At 50.5% G+C, this 22,076-nt stretch overlaps 1 protein-coding gene across 1 annotated transcript in view; it reads left to right on the top strand.

Moving 5' to 3' along the window:
• The window catches only part of Sardh (sarcosine dehydrogenase), a 59,046-nt gene extending 38,255 nt beyond the window's left edge, over window positions 1–20,791 (top strand). The window contains exons 18-21 of the mRNA XM_050154924.1: window positions 12,658–12,820; window positions 13,587–13,755; window positions 17,211–17,346; window positions 19,458–20,791. Of these exons, the coding sequence (XP_050010881.1) occupies window positions 12,658–12,820; window positions 13,587–13,755; window positions 17,211–17,346; window positions 19,458–19,583 (594 nt within the window). The 3' untranslated portion in view covers window positions 19,584–20,791. The remainder of the gene's footprint in view (window positions 1–12,657; window positions 12,821–13,586; window positions 13,756–17,210; window positions 17,347–19,457) is intronic.
• Window positions 20,792–22,076: the final 1,285 nt, after the last annotated feature.

Raw genomic sequence — 22,076 nt, 5'->3', positions numbered from 1 at the left:
AAAAAGATCCTTTCTCAAAATAACAAGTAAAAAGAGAGCTGAGAATAGCTCTGTTGTAGAATGTTGGATTAGTATGTGTAAAACCCTGTGTTGAATTCACAACACTGTAAAAAAAAAAAAATAAAAAAAAAAAAAAGAAAAAAAAAACGCATCTCAAACTCTCTCATTCTGCTTCCAACCATGGCTGTGCAGCAAATACTGGGTACTGAGCCCAAGTCAGACTCCACTTCCACAGAACAATCTTTTTTTTTTTAAATATTTATTTATTTATTTATTTATTTCTTTATTTATTTATTATGTATACAGTGTTCTGTCTGTATGCCTGCAGGCCAGAAGAGGGCACCAGACCCCATTACAGATGGTTGTGAGCCACCATGTGGTTGCTGGGAATTGAACTCAGGACCTTTGGAAGAGCAGGCAATGCTCTTAACCACTGAGCCATCTCTCCAGCCCCTCCACAGAACAATCTTGGACCACGATCTTGGCCAGCCCTGGGACAGGGTCATGGTCCAGAACTCATGACACGATTACATAATGATGGCCTTCCCCATGTGGCAAGGATATGCTGACAGGCACGTGTCACCCGACTCTTAGGCGTGTTGTAAAACATGAGAAAATTCAAGAAAGCTGGTCTATCCGCCCGTAGAGGTTAGTGTGTCTATCCCATTATCACATCTGCCTGTTTGTAACCATGCCAGGCCTGGTTTCTGCAGAGTGGCCTTGGTCTGCACACTGTATCCTTCCCTAGTTGTTTGCAATATGCAAGAACCTGTGTCTACTCTCCTGCCTCAGTGGCACCCATGCTCAAACACCATGGGATCTTGAGATGCTCTTGGGAGCAGTCTGCTGGCAGATATAACCTTGCACACGGTGCTATGACTTCTGTCCTAAGAAAGGAACTACTAAATGAACCTACTGATTCAGAGATACAGCTTGCGCTACCCACTTATTCTTGGCTGCATCCCCTTCAGTGATGCCCTAGATCTGGTAGGATAGGGGAAGACAGTACTCTCAAGACCAGAGGCCTAGTCTTGAGGAAACTAGATGTGCAGTGAGCTGGAAAGCCCAGAGTCCTGCGGAGCCCTGAGCTCTGCCTAGAAGATGGTGCATGAGAGAACATTTAGCATGGGAAGTCTTCATGTCCATTTTAACTTTCTGGTCACACAATGGGGTTATTAGATAGGCCTGTGTCTTTGAGACCAGACCAGCAATGCCTTATCAAAGCTGGCCCCATGGCATTTATTGCCAATTTATTGACACCTCCTGGTGTCATGTCCCTATGGCACCATTGTGGACTGTCAGGGAGTTCCAGTGTTCCAGTCTGAACCCCTGGTTTTATTCTTTATTGTACAGCTTATTTCCCCTGCTCCCCCCAACAGCCCTTCCCCTGGCTTTAGAATGATCTCCAGATGTGTTGGCTAGGAGCACCTGTGGGACTGGGCCAGATCTAGTGCCGAGAAGGCAGGTGCAGCCCCCACCCTCTGTGAGTGAATCTCCACCCATGGGCTCAAGGGAGCCTGCAGCTGTGGTCCAGGACAGTGGAGAATGGCTGCCACTGCCCAGGAGCTGATGGACTGAGAGTCCCCGGGAGATGCACACAGGGAGAACTGGGTCTCGGTAAGAGGAGTTTGACATGGAGATGCTAGACTCAAAGTAATGCCTTTACTGCAGGCACCCCTGCCTGAGGATGGCCCATGAGGCCAGCAGTTGCCTTTGTACTTCCTATCCCCTTGACAGTTCCAGCCTACACTCACCCTCTGTGGCCCACCGTACCATGAGAAGGACAGTCACCATGGGATAGCAACAGGAGACATTCCCTTGTCACCCCACTGAGTCTGGGGCCTGGCTCCTTGAGCCAGTGTGTTACAGTGATTCACTGTGACAAGAAAAGTCTGCCATGGTGTGGTTCAGTCTCCGCCCAGAAACATTTGATGCTTGTCCCCAAGCACAGCCAGCTATCCTCTCTTGTTCTACTTGCTCAGAGGTCTTGGCCACACAGATTGGGAGGATCTCCAAGGACTGAGCTCGTCAGGTAGCTGATGAACACAGCTCCCAGGACATGTAGGCTGGGGTGGCAGTGCAGGCACAGGCTGCAGCGGAGGTTGTCTAAGACTGTACCACACCTGGGACTCCTGTCCTGGTGGCCCCACCTTCTCCCAAGGGCCCCAAAGAGGGTTAGGCCAAAGAGATCAAGATTGTCCCCGGGGTGCCCATGCTAACCTGTAAAGTTGTCCCTCATTGTGGCTCAGGACACACATCCAAGGTGGCTTAAGCCCTCCTATTTCTTGGCCAGAGATAGAGTGCCAGTTCAGCCTCTGGTGGTACTTCAAGCTGCAGAGGCTGACTGACCACAGCCCTGGCCCCAGGCAAGCGGGAGGAGGGAGCAGGGATCTGGGCCACACATATGAAGGGGTAATATAGACCAATGCTTCTGTATTACACTGACTTTCAGAGCTGGGAGGCAGACACTGGCTTCCAGCCTTGAACCAGCCTTCCTGGGCCTCAGTTTCCCCAGCTGTAGTGCAAAGTCTAGACAATGTTGAAAGTCCTTTCTAGAGCATCACGTCTATCTGTCCCAATACTGAATCCTCTTGGAATCCAGGGGGAAATTTCATATTCTAAGTGATATCTTGTTCTGGCTTAAAACTATGTTGACGAACCCATCAGCAAGTGGAGGCTCTGGGGCCAGAACGTGGAGGCAGGCCACGTATTTATAGATCCATTGGCATTGAGCCCGCCAGCTGCAGGAGAGGAATGTGTGCATCTGCAGAGTCAGCAAACCCCAGGTCGAGCAGAGACACGAGCAATGACATCGGTGCATGCCACGTTCTGCAGACCCAGGCCCGGTGACAGAGGCCCAGGACCCCACTGGGGTTGCCAAGCTCCACTCATGACAGGACTTGGTCACAGATGCCCAGCCAGACGTCACTGACTTTTGCAATAGTGCTTCTCTGAGATGCTTGTGCCTGGGCCAGGCAGCTACAGTCTTTGGATTCCTAGAGGAAGAAGGGGGCTGGGGAAAGCGAATGTCCACTCAGCAGCCAACAGACCAGCTGTCTTTGCTCCTCAAATATTTGTGTCAAGGCCAGCGAGATTCCCCGGTGGGGAAGAGCTTTCCCGGAGAGTCTCCCAGAGCTCAGCTCAGTCAGTACTGGGTCAGACACGGTGTTCTCAGCGCCTCGGCTGAGGACACCCCTCCACACACACACACCCAGCTGAGACCAGGTCCCCCTTAACAAAGCAGCAAGCCCCAGGCTGGCCATCTTCATGAGGCAGAACAGTAAAGCAATTTCTCTCTCAAAATTAATATCAAATCAGAAGGAAATTGGATTTCTCTCCTGGCGGTGAAGAAATCCTAGCCTTTAACTGCTGTGATTCCATTTGCTCAGGATAGATCAGGCTCATACCGCGTGCGTTTGATTAACTACCAAGTACCACCGAGGACGCATTCACACAGAGTGCAGCTGCCTAGAAACGTGTACTGGGAAGCCGGCACAGCTCTTCAGAGCCCTCAGACAGCCGTAGTATGTTATACTCCAGTTCTGTGACACAGCCAAGAAAGATACGGCATCCGCAGTCTGGGCATGTGTTCCCTGCCACTATTCAAGCTGTCAGTGGGGGCAAAACTGCTTGCCAGGAAAATGTAGGAACAAGGCCTGGCTGGAACGAGGTCAGGTCGCCCTGTGTGACCCCAGTATGAACTGAGTGGGAGTGGAATATGTTTTTTCTTTCCAGGTTTCTGTGACCCGCTGCTCTTGTCTGCGGGCTCAGACATCTTTATCTTCTGCTTGAATTCTGGGATCTCAGGTTAGAGATGCTCGGACAGCAATTTCCCCAGGGGAGGGGCTGGAAGACTATCAATCATTGACAGATCTAGCCTGCCTAAGGCCAGAGGGGTAGACCCCAGGGCCAGCAGCTCTAGGAGAGATTTCAAGCAGTATTGGTTAAGAACTGGATGCTTATGCCTATCTTTAGAAGATGGATTCTACTCATTGTACCTATCACCACCACTATACCATCACTATCGCCGTTACTACTGTTATCACCACCACCAAAATCATCATCACTTTCATCATCACCATTACCACCAACACTACACTACTACCACCCCACTACTAACACCATTATGATAGTGTTGGCTATTACGATGACCATCATCTTTCTCACCCCGACCACCATCATCCACCTTATCATTTCTATCACTATTACCACTGCCACTATCTTTATCACCTCCGCCATCACTACCGTCATTACCATTACCACCATCAGCACCGCCACCGCCTTCATCATTTCCAACACCATCATCACCATCACCTTTATCACATCACCACCAGCACCATCACCTTTGCTACTTTTACCACCATCACCACCACTGCCACCATCACCGTGACTTTCATCATTATCCTCACCATTACCACCATCACTACCACAAACATCACAGTCGTCATTACCATCCACTATCATCACCAGGGCCCCCATAACTTTCACCGTTACTACCATCACCAGCATTAGCACCCTGGTGATGTCATCATGAGATTCACCGCTATCCTCACCTTCCACCCTCCTAGCCTCCAAGCCAGACAAGTATGCAAGAGGGAGTACCCGCCAAGGTGATGTTTTTAGAACTGGAGTATCTTGGCAATCTCTTGAGGCTTTGAATGGAATTTCCTCCAGTCTCACCCCAACTTCCTTACCTTCTCCCATAGGTTTGGGCCCAGGCTATACCTGCTCAGGTGTCTGTGCACCCTTCCTTCTGTCCTCTGGTGGGTCCTCGTTTGTTTAAGGATGACTGAACTTGGAGGATGCCCCCAGTGTGCTGGAAACCTTATGAGACTGCTGGGGGATAGTGTGATAGCAAAGGCTTTGGCTGTCTTCTCGAGGCCCTACCCTACAGGTGGCACATATCCAGGGCATCCCCCAGGAATGGATTGGCTTCTCCTGTCCTGGCACCAGCATGGCCTTCAATCTACAGCTAAGGCTGGTCTGAGTGCCTTCCTGGAGTCTTAACCCCTCCCTGCACAGCTGGTGGGAAGCTAGGCAATGTGCATGAAGTGAGATAGAATCTCCTTGCCCTTTGAATGAAATCCCAGCTCCTTCTCTCAAATCAATACTCAAGAGTGGAGTTGTCTTTCAGAGTTGAGCTCAGTATTTTGGATCTGGGAGTAGAAGGCCAAACCCTGCTCTGCCACTGAAGTCTTCAAGGCCTCTTTGGAGCTTACCCAACTTGAAGGACCAGTGTTATTAATAATATGTCTGCTCAATCATTGGTCATCTGAAAGCAGCCATGCTGGCTAACATTGACACCAGGGGAACTGGTAGGGGTTATGGGACAGTTCTGCCTCCATCATCTCCCAGTCACATCTTCGTAGATGTCACCGGGTCTTGAACAATGACCTGCCCTCCCTGGGTCCCTTACTTGACTGTATTTCAGGGTGATTGTCTTGTGGCATGCTTATGTGAGTTCCAGGAGCCAAAGACTGTGACTGTGCAGTTTCACTGAAGCAGAAGCTGCGATTCAAAGGCAAGGTCTGTTGCCAGGGAGAAGCATTCAGTCTCCAGTTCAAAGCTCTGTCCTTGACTATCCTATGACCTTGGCCCTTACGGCATCTGCCCTGGTTGGGTGGCTGACTCCTCATCTATCCTGCATCAGTTGGCTGCCAGGAGGGCTGGACAGTGTACTCTGGACTGCCAAAGGTTAGGATCCTGGGACTGTGTCTTAGACCCGAAGGGGTGCTTGAAGGTGGATGACTGTGGAATGGGGGCTCAGAGCCTTGTCTTGCCCTGGGCTTGACACTTGTGTCTGTGTTAGTGATCTTGTCTAGAATGGAATAGTATGACCAAACCTCCATTGTGAAAAGCCCTGGGCTGGGGCCTGGAAGCTTTGCTAGGAAATTTTGGTTTCTCATCTTGCGCGTCCTGGGCTGAGCCTGAGTCTGCTGATCATTATAGTGGTGGCTGCTGGCTGTCTAGCAGGGACCTGGTGCTGGGTGGTGGGATAAGATGAGGTCTCCTGAGCCTGCTGTAATGAGCAATGGTTAGCAATGCCCTGAATAACACAGGTAATGAGCAGAAGAACTCTGCTCTTTTCCTGGGGGACCAATGGAACCCTGCAGAATTCCAGAGTTGGGCATCCAGGACCTTCCAGGAGAAGAATGTCCTGGACTGGTTCGGATTGGTGATGATATTGACCAAGGTGTGCAGGTTTCCAAGGCTTCAGCCCTTTAACTGGCCTCTATAGAGACATTCTTGACCTGCTACTTTCTGCCATCCACGGCTCCGAGGCCAGAAGTCACTGGGGCTCTGCTTGCTCTGGTCCTGACAGGCCTTTGGCATCAGGAACATTGGCTAAACCATGGATCCTGAGTCCTTGTCCTAGCCGGGGCCAGGCAGGGCAGTGTCCCCTCCTAGTGGGACCCCTGAGTTGTAAAGGTGCTCCTTTATTTGTAACTAATAATCTATACCCTGATACCAGATGCCTAACTCTAGGGTACAATCTCCTCTACAGGGACTTCTCTGTAGCCTTACCCTTGTGGTCTAATTCCAGGTGCCCATTTCCAGACAGGAGGCAGAGCTGGTCTCAGACAGGATGTTTTATCCCAATACTCCCAGTGTGGTCTGCCTGGCCAAGGGTCTGAGCTTCACAAAAAGTCGAAGTCAGAGCCAGCTCTACTGTTCTGGGCATAGCAATGTATCCTCTCGGATAACCCAAGTCTTAAACCTGTGGTCCACTGGAAATGTCTTCAGGCACTTAGGGGTGGGCTTCTGGATGACAGTTACACTGGAGATGTTCCTTGGGGTGGTGGTGTAGATTCTGTGCTAACATACAAAATTTGCATGTTAATGAAGCTCCATGTAATGATGGGGTACTGTGTGGTAGTGGGGTACTCTGTGGCAGATGGGTACTATGTAGTGTAGAGGTTCCATGTGGTGGTGGGGGTACCATGTCATGGTGTGGGGTGCTGCGTGGTGAAGGAGTATTGTGTGGTGGGGGGCACCCACCATGTACTGGGATGTAAGGGTGTGATAATGGGTACCACTGATGGTGGGGTACTATGTGGTGGGGAGTACTGTGTGGCAGAGAGGTACCATGTGGTGGTTTTGTGCTGTATGGTGGTGAGGTTCCACATGATGGTGGGATACCATGTAATGGCAGGGAATCATGTGGTAGTGGGGTACCGTGAATTAGTGTAATGCAGTTAGTGCCAGGGTATCTGTTGCTATTTTGATGCATGGACACAAGCTAAACTGTTTACATCAGGTTACACACATCTGTTACCTATATTTCTTTGTGTGTGTAGTGTGTTTGAGTGTTCATATTTGTGTACGTGCATGCAGGTGTATGAGTATGTATGTACATGCATGTGGAGGCCAGAGGAGAATACGGGGTGTCTTTTTCAATTGCTCTCTAGTTTTGAGACAGGGTCTCTCACTGAACCTCAGGCTCACAGCTGGATTAGGCTGGCTGCCAGTGAGCCCCAGGCATCCTCGAATCTCAGCTTCCCCAGCACTGAGATTACAGACGTGAGCCACCAAGCCTGGCTTTTACATGGAGGGTGGGGATCGAACTCATGTTCTTATGCCTACATCGCAAGCCCCTTTGCCAATGACCCGTCTCCCCACTTATTCATTTACTTTCCTGTCTGTCTATCTATCTATCTATCTATCTATCTATCTATCTATCTATCTCCTATCTATCTATCTATCTATCTATCTATCTATCTATCTATCTCCTATCTATCTATCTATCTATCTATCTATCTACCTATCTCTATCATCTATCTATCTATTCATCTATCTATATCTGTCTATTGGCTGATTGTGTGTGTGTGTGTGTTTACTAGCGCATAGACATATGTCACGAAGGGAGATCCCATGGGAGTAGGTTTTCTCCTTCTGCTATGTGAACTCTGGTTACAGAACTCAGGTCTGAGGTTGAGTGGCAGGCACTATCCACCTTCGCTGAATAATCCATCTCATTGGATTATCCTCATCTCATCTCATGCCCTGAGACCAACTTGTTTTGATGTATGTTATCTCACATACAAGTGAGATAACACAACACTTACTGTCAGGGGCTATCTTATTACACTTAACAAATGACAAGGGCTAACTTTTTGCTTGTCTTTTTTTTTTTTTTTTTTTTAGACAGGGTTTCTCTCTCCTGCCCTGGTTATCCTGGAGTCTCTGTAGACCACACTGGCCTCAAACTCAGAGATCTGTCTGCTTCTGCTTCCTGAGTGCTGGGGTTAAAGGTGTGTGCCACCACTGCCTAGTTTTAGGACTAGCCTTTTTAATGTCTGGATATTATTCCATTGGGTACATGAAGTACATTTATGTTGAGTGACATCATGCAATGAACCTGGGAGTGTAGGCTTATCGTCAGCATACAGCTCTCATTTCATAAGGCACAGAGGCTCTGCTTCTCTCTCTTCCCTCCAGGACCTGCTTCATCTTCATCTTCATCACCTGTCACTGGCCACAGCACGGAGCTCCTCCCGGCTCCACTCCCTGGGTTTGCTCTCCCGCCTTCATCTGTCCCCCCCCCCCTCAAGCAATTGAGACACAGACAAAATGCACCTTATCCAGGTCCTCAGGCCTCAGTTTTATCTCCCTGGAAGGGAGTTGTTGGATTTTACCATCTTAATTCTTTGGGGGGGCGGGAACGCATAGCCTCCTGAATACTGGGTTTACGCCCAGCTTCAGCCATTTTAACCCTCCTCTCCAGTAGTGTGAGGATCTTCACTCTGTTGGGAGACAGCTTCAGAATGTTTTATTTTGGTCAGCGAGTACTCAAACATATTAGACAGAGTGTTTCTCAACCCTGGTCCTGGAAAGGACCTCCCATGGATCTCTGCCGCATAGACCCTCTGTGACTGGCTTGTGTCGCTCGGCACAGCCTTGGGGTTCGTCCTCATCTCAGCAGGGGTCAGGGCATCCTTCCTAACACACAGGTGACTGCTGTCCTGTGTCGGTGAACCCAGGCTGCTTCTGCCTCCAGCTGCTGTGGCGGAGGTGTGAAAATTCCTCTTTGAGCTCTGCCTCCCCTATTGGGGGGATGCTTACCCATAAAACTGGGCCACGCCACCTCATTTACTTTAAAATTTCTAGAGGGTGTCCCTTTTCCATGGTGACAGCACCATTGTATGTCCGTGCCAGCTTGTGCAAAGGTCTGGCTTCTCTACACCCTCACCAGCATCTGGTATTTTTTTTGTTTTGTTTTGCTTTTTGTAAAATTTGCAATACATTTATTTACTTGTACATGAGGACACATGTGTCGTGGCATGCCTGTGGATGTCAGAGAACAATGTAAGAGCCAGGTCTGTCCTTCTGCCACGTTGGTCCTAGGGGTGGGACCTGGGTCCTCAGGCTTGGCAGCAGGCACCTTTACCCACTGAGTCCTTGTTTTGGCCCTGTTTTGTTTTTTTTTTTTTTTTTTTTTTTTTTTTTTTTTTTCCGAGACAGGGTTTCTCTGTAACTTTGGTGCCTGTCCCAGAACTAGCTCTTGTAGACCAGGCTGGCCTCGAACTCCCAGAGATCCACCTGCCTCTGCCTCCCGAGTGCTGGGATTAAAGGTGTGCGCCACCACCGCCCGCCCGACTAAATGCAGAGGACTTCATGTGTTGGCTTTGTGTCTCAAAACTGCTGGATTTGCTTATTGTGGACTCTGGAGGGTGAGAAAAGGGTTTTAACAAAACCTGGTTCAAGGCCCTTCCTGCCAACCTTGCACAATTCTGGACCAGTCCATTGCCAACAGCATCTTTCAAGGAGCTCTGCCTCCTCTCAGGCTTTCTTTATTTTGTATTTTTTGTGTGTGTGTGTGTGGTGCTGGGAATCAAACCCAAGGCCTTCCACATGCTGGGCAAGAGCCCTATCACTGGGCTTTATCCTCAGCCCTCTTGTGAGCCATTTGAAGCCACGTGAGCCAGTAAATTGTTGCTTCCCAGAGACTGGGATTCCTCAATTAGCATAGTATTTTCCACTTCTGTTCATTTTCCTAAACAATTCATAATTTTATTTTTTTATAAGTAAAATCCCATGGTTACTGTCCATTCATCCAGTGATGGGCATCTAGGCTAGTTCCATTTCCTTGCAAGTGTGACTTGAGCAGCAATGGGTACGGTTGTGCAAGTGTCTGAGCCAGCATTTGATGACAGGTGAATATATATCAGGCCTGGAGCTTTCTGGAATCCTGCTGCTCAGGAACCCTGTCTGAAGCACATTCCTTAGGTAGAGCACAGAGCCTGAGCCCTCGAGGTGGCCCGGAGATGTCTGACCCACAGGATTGGGGACAATGAGTTCCCGATGTCTTTGTTCTCAGTCTTGTCCCATCTTTGTGTGTCAATACTGGGAAGCAATGAGCCTTTACTTTACTGCTTCTAGGGGAAAAAATGTAAGGCACCCAGGTAGCAAGGATCTACGAACCTGGAAAGTGTGTGGCCATCTCCAAATTCTTACCTTGCCAGGAGGGAGAAGAACCTACTGTCCCCTCTCAGGAGTTCTTGGCACCTGGCGTGGGACACATTGGTATGCCATAGAGACCCAGAAGTGGCCACCCTGTATCCCACTGAGGTCAGAAGGCCTCAAGCACCCCTGGACATCACCCTACCTCTGTGTGTGGTTAGGTGAGGAGTGCCTGAACATGGAGGCAAGGTTGGGTGCACTTTATAAAAATGACTTTCCTTGCTTCAAAACGAAGCTGGCTTTGAGCCCCAAGCTCCTTCGGGGGCTGTCTAAAATTAGTACCCTGGTGACAAGGCAGTCTTTGTCACGGGCCTGCAGCTTGCACTGGGAAGCGGGGAAATGTCAACAGCACAATTTCTGCATTAGTTTGGGTTTTTTTTTTTTTCTCATGGCCAGGCAAGTGGTATGGCTTCAAAGGTGTTTAGGATCCAGGCCCGCGATGGTTGTGTGATTAGACTGGTCGGGTTCATAAGGTGCTAGCTTTGTGGTCAGACAGCAGGGTCGCTCCCTCCCCCGACCGGCATGGGGGTGGCAGCACAGGTCCGGCCACCTGCCTCTTTATTTGTGAGGTGTTTTGAGGCTCCCATATTCCACAGATGAGATGAATGGTGAGGTTGGACTGCACCCTTGGGGGCATTCATTCACACATCCCAGAACTTGCCCAAAGGCTGGCGAGGTGGGCATCAGTTGCTGGGTGTGTTGACTATGGCTGTGTACCTAAGCCAAACGTCTAGAAAGATTGCATCTTCTGGGAAAGGTAGCCTTCGTATTGGCTGTGTGGGTGTGGACCCCAGACCAAGCTGAACTCTCCCCACTGGGCCTCAGTGCCCTTCTTGCACGGTTGTGATTAGGTGGTGTGTGTGTGTGTGTGTGTGTGTGTGTGTGTGAAGTTCTCAGCCTAGGGACAGCAGATAAATGCTGCCACCATTCATGTGTTTGTGAGCCACAGTTTTGGGAACCCACAATGCTTATTTGTGTGGCTTCTAGAATGATGGATTTGGCATGTAGTCACCCAGAATTGGCGCAGGCAGGGAACTAACTATGCCTATGATTTCTCACCTGCTTCCCATGAATGGGAGAGGCTTTGGGCTTTTCCAAATGAGAGCCCAGGTTCAGGATGGCAGAAGCTGTGGCTGTGGCTTGAATTGGGAATAAGATCGTGGCAGATGGGACTAATTGATGTTTTGTTTATATATATATATATATTCATCTTATTGCTGTCACAAAACACCCAACAAAGGCTTCCTGAAGAAGGAAGGGCTGTCTGGTGGTGGTGGCGGCGGCGCACGCCTTTAATCCCAGCACTCAGAGGCAGAGGCAGGCGGATCTCTGTGAGTTCAAGGCTAGCCTGGTCTACAGAGCAAGTTCCAGGACAGCCAGAGCTACACAGAAACCATCTTGAAAACAAAAATAAACGAGGAAGGAAGGGTTTATTTGAGCTCACAATTTGAGGGTCAGATCCATCATGGCGGGGAAGGTATGATGGCAGGAACTTGGGGCAGCTGTCATAGTGAATCCAAGGTCAGGAGCAGAGAGAGGGACTGATGTGGGCACCAGCTCACTTTCTCGTTAACTCAGTCTAGAGCCTCCCTCAGCATGGCTGGAGGTTTGTCTCCTGGGTGACTCCAGACCCTATCATGCTGATGGTCCGTGTCAACTGCCCCAGGGGTCGGGATGTGATTCTTCAGGGTTAGCACAGGACCAAAGTCCTGGTAAGAGGCAGGAACGACCCAGAGATTGGCAGCTGGAGGAGGCGGCAGGTGCTGAGTGTGGCAGTTATAGTCAGAGCATTACTTGAGTCCTTGCTTTGGGAGAAAACAGAAAGGTGTTTCCTGATTCTCCAGGCCTGGCTCTGCCTTGCCTTGAGTTGAGGCCGTGAACCCCCAGAATAGACATGGAGATCATTTCTATTGGTTTAAGCTGCCCAGCTTCTGGTCATCTCCTTGACCATAGGGAACCAGCTGGTCTGTCACTCCTGAGGTGTGAGGTCCGGAGGTGGAGACTGTCTCCTACTCTCTAAGTTAAATCTTCTTCCCTCGCTTCAAGATTCCCAGATCAGCTCGTGTGAACTTTCCTCAAAAAACCCCATTTCTTGTTGACAGTCTGACCAGGCCTAGGCCTGGCTGGTAAGTGGCAGTCTGCCTGGATCTCATCACCTGAGGCAGCTATATCTGATTCACACCCTTGTCTCCCCAGGTCCGGGCCATACGGCTATCCTTTGTGGGGGAGCTGGGCTGGGAGCTACATGTCCCCCGTGAATCCTGCATACCAGTGTATCGGGCTCTGATGGCTGCAGGTGCCAAGCATGGCCTCGTCAATGCAGGCTACCGTGCCATTGACTCCCTGAGCATTGAGAAAGGTGAGTCCTGGGAGGCCACCCAAGCTACCAGAAAGAAGCTGGGGATGTTTCTGTCATTGGTGTCCAGATTTTCACATCATGAATCCCTCTATCTCCCAGCCTTGTATATTTTCTCAAAACCTCCTCACTGCCTATGCATGGGGTCTTCCAATCAGGGCTTCAGAAGTGATTCTGGGGTCTCCAGGCACACACCTGGACTCAGAGAGGTGAGAGGTGAGGCACTCCCTAGAATCCTGAGAGAGTATGTCTCAGTGGGGAGGGGTTGAATTCCTCACTGTGGGATCTTTTAGAGGTTTTTTTTTTTTTGAGTTTTTTAAAGAACTGGGTGCTGGAGGCTTCATGTTTGCCTATATGAGGATTATACTACTAGCGACACCCAGATATCTCCTGAGAGGTGAAGACTCAGAGCAAGTTGGGCTGCCGACTGGTGGCTACCTCACCTCCTTTAAAAGGTGATAGTTTAGAATGGGATCTGCCCTTCCGCAAGGGTGATTCACTCCACTTTCCAGGTCCACTAAGGACCCCATCCTGATGGTACAAAGGACTGGAAAGCTCATGGGACTAGTCTGCTCTAGGAGCTCATATAGGGAACCTTCTGGAGTCCAGGATTCTACCCCATCTCCCTGGCTGTCCAGGTTGCTAAGCAACAGTGAAGGTAGAATTTGGGGACTGGATAGTGTGGATTTGGGAAGCACCCCCATGTATTTCCTAAAGACTTGATGCCCACCTCAGCTGGACACTCACCCCTGCCCCCCTTGTCCCACAGGCTATCGACACTGGCATGCAGACCTGAGGCCTGATGACAGCCCCCTGGAGGCAGGATTGGCATTCACCTGTAAGCTCAAGTCCTCAGTGCCCTTCCTCGGCCGTGAAGCCTTGGAGAAGCAGCGTGCCACAGGCCTCTACCGGCGCCTAGTATGCCTCACTGTGGAAGAGTGAGTATTCTGGCCCATCAAGTGATCGTCCATGCTGGAGAGGTGGTACTTATGTTTCCAGTGATAGCCCCTGGGACTGGCATTTCCTCAGATCAGCCTCCCTTTCACGATGGCCCATTACAGATGGGAAAAGTGAGGCCCAGGAGATCCAGATCCAGAACACAAGATCTACATCATATGTTGGTAAAAGCAGGACTGGTATACAAATTCTGAGTGGGCCAAGAGTGGGTCAGAGGTAGGGGTGTCAGCAGGATCCCAGGGACATAGAGAACACACAACACTCTCTAATGAAGACATTTAAAAGGGAAAAGGTGCCACAGCTGAACTGTGGTGAGTAGAGCCAGGCATGGTGACTTGGGAGGGTGAACCCTACTTACAAGCTGGTGCCCCTGTCTCTTTGGAACCACCTCCCATCCTGTTCCAGTTAAATCCCGACTAGGCAGAATTGTTCTCCGTGTATAAATGAGGACCACGGAGTGTCAGAGACACAGAGGAGAAAGGAGAAAACCATTCTGAGGAACTCGGCCCTCTAGTCTGATCACCAAGAAGCAGCTTGCTCCGAGTCACCAGGAGAGTTTGAATCCTGGAGGCCTGGGTTCTACACGGTGGTTCCCATAGGAATTCTCATAGCAACTGTCTCCAGGACCGGGAGGTGGCTTTGGGCGTTGCTGTGCAGCTGACAGCCAGCCACAGATGCTGTCACTGTGCTTGGAGCGTCAAGTGTGATAAGAGGCAATGGGCAGAGCTAGGGTCTGTCATCATACTGTGGCCTTTTCCTGAGATGTCACCTACTCCCCTGAGGCTGCCCAGCTTGGGTGGCAGGAGCCTCTCAGGTGGGGTGGAGCTGTCATACCCTCCCCCCAGCCTCTACAAAGCTCCTGAGGCCAGTGTTTAGCTCCAGAGCAGAGGACGGACACCTGTCCTGCTCAGGGGCTTCCTTTCTGTCCCTGCATCTCTTGGCTGCAAGGCACACGATGATGTGTGCCTGCTGGTTTGAGGGGACTTGGGTGTGTTGGGAGCCACCATGATACCACTTTGTCCATTGGAGAGTGACTGGAGAGGATGTGGGGGAGGAGGTGTTCCCCAGCCTTCCTTCATCCTGGCCCCCATCCCAGATGGTGTGGCTCTGAGCTGCAGACCTAAGAGAGCACCCAAACCTGGCCTGACTCTTGTCATTTGGGGAAGGTTTCACGCCACTGTGGCTCTGATGACAGCCAAGAGGAGCAGATCACAGATGGCACCAAATGGTACCATGATCCAGGCATTGATGTTTCTAGATTTTAGTGGGCTTCTTTTTCTTTTTGTCTACCATTTTGAATCTTGAATCAAAAACATTAGTATTAATATAGTACATTGATGAAGAAAATCCTTTAGTATAGTATACAAAGTAGATAACCAGAACACTGTAAAATAAGCCCACTCGACAGTTAAATAAACTAGATTCAGCATACTCTCTGTCAAAATTCTAATGGAATTCTTCACTGAACTAGAAAAAAATTCTGAAATTTACATGGAGGCAAAAGATGCAGAACAACCAAAGCAATGAGGAAGGCAGCATCAAGCCCGACCTCAAATTATATTGCAGAGCCATAGTGACAAAACCAGCATGGTCTTGGCCCAAACACGGACGTGGAGACCCATGGAACAAATAGAGGGCCCAGAAGCAAACCACACAACCCTTACAGTGGCTCCAAAACCACTTTAGAGAGAAGCAGCCTCTCATGATGGTGCTAACAACCCTGCAGATGTGTGAACTAGACCCCTGCTTTCCATCCTATCCGAAGATAATCCCAAAGCAGATGAGATCCAAATCTGAACTGGTGAGACTTCAAGAGGAACCCCGAGGGAATGTGCTTCAAGATACAAACGGGGCAAGGCCTTTCAGAGTGAGCCTCCAGAGCTCAGGAAGTCAGTGTGAAGAATGGGATCGCATGAAGTAAACGTGACTCTTCACAGCCCAGGGAACAAATCACCAGAGTGAAGAAGCAGCCTGCGGAATGGGAGAAATCCATTTGACGGGATGAATCATCGGAATAGGCAAAGAACAGCCAGAGAATTAAACAACAACCCCACAAATAACCCAGGGAGTAAGTAAGCAGGCAACGCACTGAACAGACATCTGGAAGAGAAGAGAAGCGACCGGTCAGTTTATGGAAGATTACTCAGTGTCTTCAGCTATGAGGGAAATGCACACCCGAGCTATGCTGAGATTCCAGCTAGCCCCAGCCAGAGAGGCTGACACCAAGGAAAGGAATGGCAGCAAACGCTGTGTGGATTCAGGGAAAGAGGAACCTTTGTCCCCTACTGCTGGTAATGTAAGTCATTCTAGCCACCATGGCCAATGGACTTCCATATGAGTCAGCTATGCCCTCCTGGTGTATACCAAAGGGCTCTGAGTCAGCATGCCACGGAAGCTTTGACAGCCATGGTTACGGCAGCAGGGTTCATAAGAACCAAGATACACAACCAGCCCAGATGCCCACCAATGGATGGATTTTATTATTTTATTTTATTTTATTTTGAGGCAGGGTGCACTATGTAGACTTGGCTAGCCAGAAACTCACTGTGTAGACCAGACTAGCCTTGAATTCACATTGGTCTGCCTGTCTCGGCCTCCTGAGTTCTGGAATTAAAGTGTGCGCCACCATGCACAGTGCAGTGGATGGATTTTAGAAAAATGTGGTACATACACGGTGGTGTATGACTGACCCATTATTTACCCAGAGATAAGAGTGGAATTGTATTTTGTGTGGGGGGGGGTTGTTTATATATTATTTTATTATTTAAAAACTTTATGTGTGTGTGTGTGTTGTGTGTGTGTGTGAGTGTGACATGAAAGTAGAAGGGGAGGGACTATGGGTAGAAAGAGGGGACAAGAGGAGCTGGATGTGAGCAGAGCAAATATGTACATGCACGATGATTTCACAATAGAGTATTTTCTTTTTAAAAGATTTTATATGGATGCATGTGTGTTTGCCCGTATTAGTGGATGCCATATGTGCACGGGTGCCCACAGAGGTCAGAGGAGGGCACAGGATCCCTTAGAGGTGGTGAATACCTGGCATGGGTGCCGAGACTGAACTACAGTCCTTGACAAGAGCAACAAGTGCTCTTAACTGCTGAGCCATCTCTCTAGCCCCTCCTCATTACTTCCTATAATTAACACAGACTTTTAAGAAGGAAGTTAAATGAAAAGGGATGGAGTGGGGCCTTTCTAAATTGCTGGGGCTCTGTTCGGTTTTACAGTTAAATTTCATTTCCCCATTCGTTTCCATCCTGCACCCTGTCATTCTAGGTCAGGAGTCGGGCTACTGGGGGCTTGCAAGGTCCTGGCAGGGTACCTTTACCCATGTGGCATAGGCTCTTATATGAACAGTCAAGTCCAGCTGCCTCACTTCCCCAGGCTGTGTTCCCACCACAGTCTGGGGTTCTAGCCTTCTTTTTGCTTCTTTCAGGGAGGTGCCTATGTTTGGCCTGGAGGCCATCTGGAGAAACGGCCAAGTGGTGGGCCATGTCCGGAGGGCTGACTTTGGGTTTGCCGTGAACAAAACCATCGCCTATGGCTACATCCGAGATCCCAGTGGTGGGCCGGTGAGCTCTGTTCCCTGTCCCTCTCTAGATCCTCAGGACCATCCCTGCGCATGCTGGGAATGCAGGAGGAAGCCAGGAAGGGTGGAGGAGTGCCAGCCCTGGTCTCCAGCCGAGTTTTGCCGGGTTTTCTCTTATATCTCTAAAAGAATCTGACTAGGGCAGCCCCAGGATCTTCTTGATCAAAAAGACTTGCAGGGTCTGGGATAACATTCTCTGGTCCCAGAGACTAGCGGACCATCTCTGCCCTTCCTCCTCACCCCCAGATACCTCAACCCCAACGTGAGTCAAACCCAGGCTGCAGATGCTGGGGCAGCCCGGACAGCCACAGGAGGGTACCAGCTATGTCCCCTGGAGGAAAGGGGTGGCCTTTACCGCTTCCTGTTTCCCAACAATGGTGTAGAGGTGTAACAAGTGGCTCCATTTATTTTCACACCACCTAAGCATACCTTTGTCAAGTCTCACTGAGGTCTCCTGTGTCCCAGCTCCAGTCCCAGAGGTGCTGACCTGGCTCTGCCTTCTAGCCAGACACCAAGACAAGCTGGGCCACAGTGTCTGGCTGAATGGAGGGCTGGAACATCAGGCTAGGGAAGAGGCAAGGACAAGTGGTTCCCACGGGGTCTGGGGTTACCTGGACTTCTGGAGTACAGGTTAGGGTGGGGTGGGGTGGCTGAAAGTGGAGAGAAACCCTGTACTAGAGCGGGAGGCTCGCCATACAGGCTTAACTCGAGGCTGTGACTTTGTCTTGCTCTGTGACCACAGACCAGGGGTTTCTCCAAGATCCCAAGCTTTCCCTATAAAAAGGGTCCAGGCTTCCCCCCCTCCTCATGGATTCCAGTATGGACAACCACACTGAGTGGAAATCGATTGACAGTCATCAAACATTGCAAAGCAGCCTGGGATCTTTGGTGCTTACACAGGACTTTCTTAACACTGAGAGTCCACAACCAGGGTCCCAGGCAAGGCAAAATTAGAAGTTCGTTTACTGGTGCCCAGGCTTGGTAGGCAGGGGAGAATCCACAGCCTTTTCTTTCAAAGATCAGCGTCACCCACCCTTCCTACCCATTTATTGGGCTTCAAGAGGCCCAGCATAAATCCCATCCAGACAAGGAGTCCCGCCCTGAAGGTGAGCAAAGGAAGGAGAGGCTCATGTCCTGCGGATGTGATCAAGTTTCTTGAATATTCATGCCATGAGAGTGGGCAGCTGGGGCAAGCCAACCCTCTCTCCTTCCATCAGTGCTCTGGTGGGATAACCCACATTGCTAAGTAAGACTAAGGAGTTTTGGGGTGGAAATTCTGTGGCTCGTGGGTGTTTATCAGCTGGACTGGGCTAGTCCCAGGACACCTGCCTCTCCACTGCTGAAATCTCCTGATTTCTACTCACATAGTGCTTGGTGCAGAGGGCTCGCCCTAAACATCCCACGACTTAAAAAGGTTTGTTGTCTCTTCTTTTTTCTTTTCTTTACTTTTCCTTTCTTTATCCAGTCCTGATCCACCTGGAATGAGGGGAGATCAAGCCCCAGACTGCTCCAGCCTGGGCCTGGAATCCTCACTGTACACAAAGAAGCATGTCCTTGGGTGGCCTAGGAGTGTTCCTCCCTCCAGAACAGTACAGTGTCAGGTTACAGCACTCTCCCCTGTCGGACAGGCCAGCACCTGCTCCCAGGGCTAACAGCTCCAGAGGGCTTGCTAAGAAGACAGAGCCAGATGTGGGTCAGAGGGAGGAGGGTCCCGGGGCCATGATGTCCAGAAGGCTGTTCCATCCACCCTGTCCCTCAGGATAACAAGGACCCCTTGTTATAATGCTGTGTTTGGCTGACTCCAAAATCCATCCAAGCTCCTGCCTGACCCCCATCTTCCCAGGGATCTTGGAACAGGTCACGGGAACAGATCATCCTGAGGGAGAAGTCTTGCTGGCTACTGGATCTGAGCTTTGATGGACTCAGCTATTCCTGTTTAGCTCATGGGCACAGGGCACATGATCTGCTGTTCTAGGGAACCCCCTCTCAGAGAAGGGGCTTGGTACAGGGCTTGGCTTATCAGAGAGTTAGGTCCGGGGAACCCTAAGCCACCCCCAGAAACAACTGAGTGACCCTGACTCTCTCTGCTCCCAGGTCTCTCTGGACTTTGTGAAGAGTGGAGAGTATGCCTTGGAGAGAATGGGGGTCACCTATCCTGCCCAGGTTCACCTGAAGTCTCCCTTTGACCCTGACAACAAGAGGGTGAAGGGCAGCTACTGAGCTGCAGGGTGGAGACCACAGCTGCTCAGGCCATCGGAAACTGCCACACCTCAGCGCTGCCTGCCAACTCCCGCACTTCACAAATGGCCCTGTGTCCTGAGACCCAGGACATGGGCAAAACATAGCCTTCCCTACCCTTAGCCTCCATGTGGTCCTGCTAGCCATCCCAGCCCCTAACCAGGACTGTATGGACCACGATGTTGCTCCTGCTCACAGACCATACAGTGGTCTCCAATCCACCCTAGTCCTCCCCAAAATGCACCCTGCACATGTCTTAGTGAGTATCTCAGAATATCCCCAAGATAGGAGCCAGAAGCCAGAAGCCTCCCCTCCTGTTCCACACTCAGCTGACTGGTATAAGTAGTCCAGGCACTTGAAGACTAGTGAATCAGGGGACAGTAAGCAGGGATTGATGAATAATGTCTGCCAAGGGTGTAGGATGGCAAGGAGAGAGATTCGCTGGACTGGTGCAGTCCTTTATCAGTATGGCTGCCTTTAAGACCAGAGAGGAGCGGGTATTAGAAAGTTCTTGCCTTAACCTTCCGGGTCTGCAGGAGAGAAAGCCCTTCGGAGAGTCACCAGCCCGTGACATGGGGGCACATGGCATGGACTTCAGATCAGGAACCTCCATCACTTACACAGAAGTACAGGCTTCTGTCTCTGTTTCCCCGGAAGCTATTGCTCATAGGTCCAGGGACACCAAGCTTGCTGTTATGCACGGACCTTCTGCAAGGCTCATTTCCAAGGACTTTTGCCTTACAGATGCATCCTGCTCACCCCGCCTCCGGAGAGGGCACTGCTCTAGCTCTGCCCTGCGGGTCAGAGCGACTCCTCTCACCTTGTGTGACCAGCTACACCTGCCCGCATATCAGAAGTGACCCTGTTTCTCTTCCTGAGGTGAACGTCTGTCACTTTTTTATAGACCCAGCCTTCCTCCTCTGCCTCACACCCTGACTTCGAAACTAGGGTTCTGTGACTGCTCAAACAAAGGTCACCATGTAGTCTTATAGTCCATGCCTTGTAGTCTAGGAGAGCAGGGGGCAAAGGCTAGGGCAGTGTGGAGCTGGGCTCTCCTAAACCCAAAGAAGGCAGCAGAGGGGAGATCTGGGCACGGTTGTCCTGGGTGGGCTCTGAATCTTCCCAGGCTCACACACCACACACTGAGCTGCAAAAGGTCAAGCTAATAAAATTGAAGCCATGGAAAGATGTGTGGGGTAGAGTTGGCCTTTCAAACGCGGATCTGGTCCCCTGAGCCTGGGGAAGGGCTGGAGGCGGGAGAGTGTGGAAGAACCTCTGGATGGCTGAAGGAACACCTGTGGTCTCTCGGGACCACAGGGCTGGCTCTTGGATGACATGGGTTTTGTGAAGCCAGAGGAAAGAAGAGGGGAGGAGGGAGGAGAAGAGAAGGGAAAGAGGGAGGAGGGGAGGATGGGGGGGGGAAGATGTGGGGGAAGGTAAGGGGAGCAGAGAGGGGAGGGGAGAAGGAGAAAGGAGGAAAGAAGAAGGAAGGCAGCAGCCCAGATTGCCCAGCTTCCTGGCCCCCAATTCTGTGTTCTGGCCAAGACACCCCGCACCCCACCACGTTGGGCCGATGAGCACATGCAGCTCCCAACTGTCCTTGGGGATAGCTCAGGACAAGGGAGGTCTGAGTGCTTTCCCAGCCTAACTGGGTTTTCCCAGACTTCTCATGCCTTTCCCATGCCTGCTTGCCTGCCTCCCCCATCCTTGGAAGGATGCTGGATCCCTGAGCGAGAGCAGCTGTCAAGAATCACCTCCCAAGTTCGCCTGGAAAGTTCCAGGGCACCCTATCCTGAATGGATCGCAGAGACCTCAGGCCCGGCTTCCGATACTGTCAATCTAGACGTGCATCCGTTGCTATATCTATATCTATATCTATATCTATCTATCTATCTATCTATCTATATATATATATATATATATACCAAAAAAACAACTTTTTTGTTTTTCTGGAAAATCAAGCACATGGCCCCCACTGTGACTAAGCATTGCCTATCAGAAATCACTGAAAACCCAATGTGAAAATGCCCCAAGTGTGGAGAGCAGAGTGTAGCGGGTAGTGGAGGGAGAGGACTGAGGTCTTGGTACCCTTAGAAGCCCCAGTGAGATACAACAGTGTTGGGGTTCAGAGGTTTCTGGGTGGAGCTGTCCCTGCAGAGGACAGGGGGACAGGTCCCCCTTTGCCTGCTATCTTCAGGCACACACACAGGCTTGCTTGCTGCCCCATCCTGGTCTCTGTTACACTGAGCAATAATGTTTTCACCAGAGCTAGAGAGATGACCGTGGGTAAGGTGCTTGGTATATAAGCTTGAGGACCTGAGTTTGGATCCCTAGGACCCAAGTAAAGCCCAGGTGTGGTGGCACAGCTTTGGAACTCTAGCCCTGGGAGTGAGGGAGGACTCAGAGACAGGCGGATCCCCAGAGCTTGCTGGCCACCCAGCCTACCAGTCAGTGAGACTCAGGTTTATCGAGACA

Source organism: Alexandromys fortis, unplaced genomic scaffold (assembly GCF_014885135.2).
Source record: "Alexandromys fortis isolate MF-2015 unplaced genomic scaffold, M_Fortis_MF-2015_v1.1 scaffold_72, whole genome shotgun sequence".
Lineage (NCBI taxonomy): Eukaryota > Metazoa > Chordata > Mammalia > Rodentia > Cricetidae > Alexandromys > Alexandromys fortis.
The sequence above is the reverse complement of the archived record's forward strand: the minus strand, read 5'-3'. Positions and strand labels throughout refer to the sequence as shown.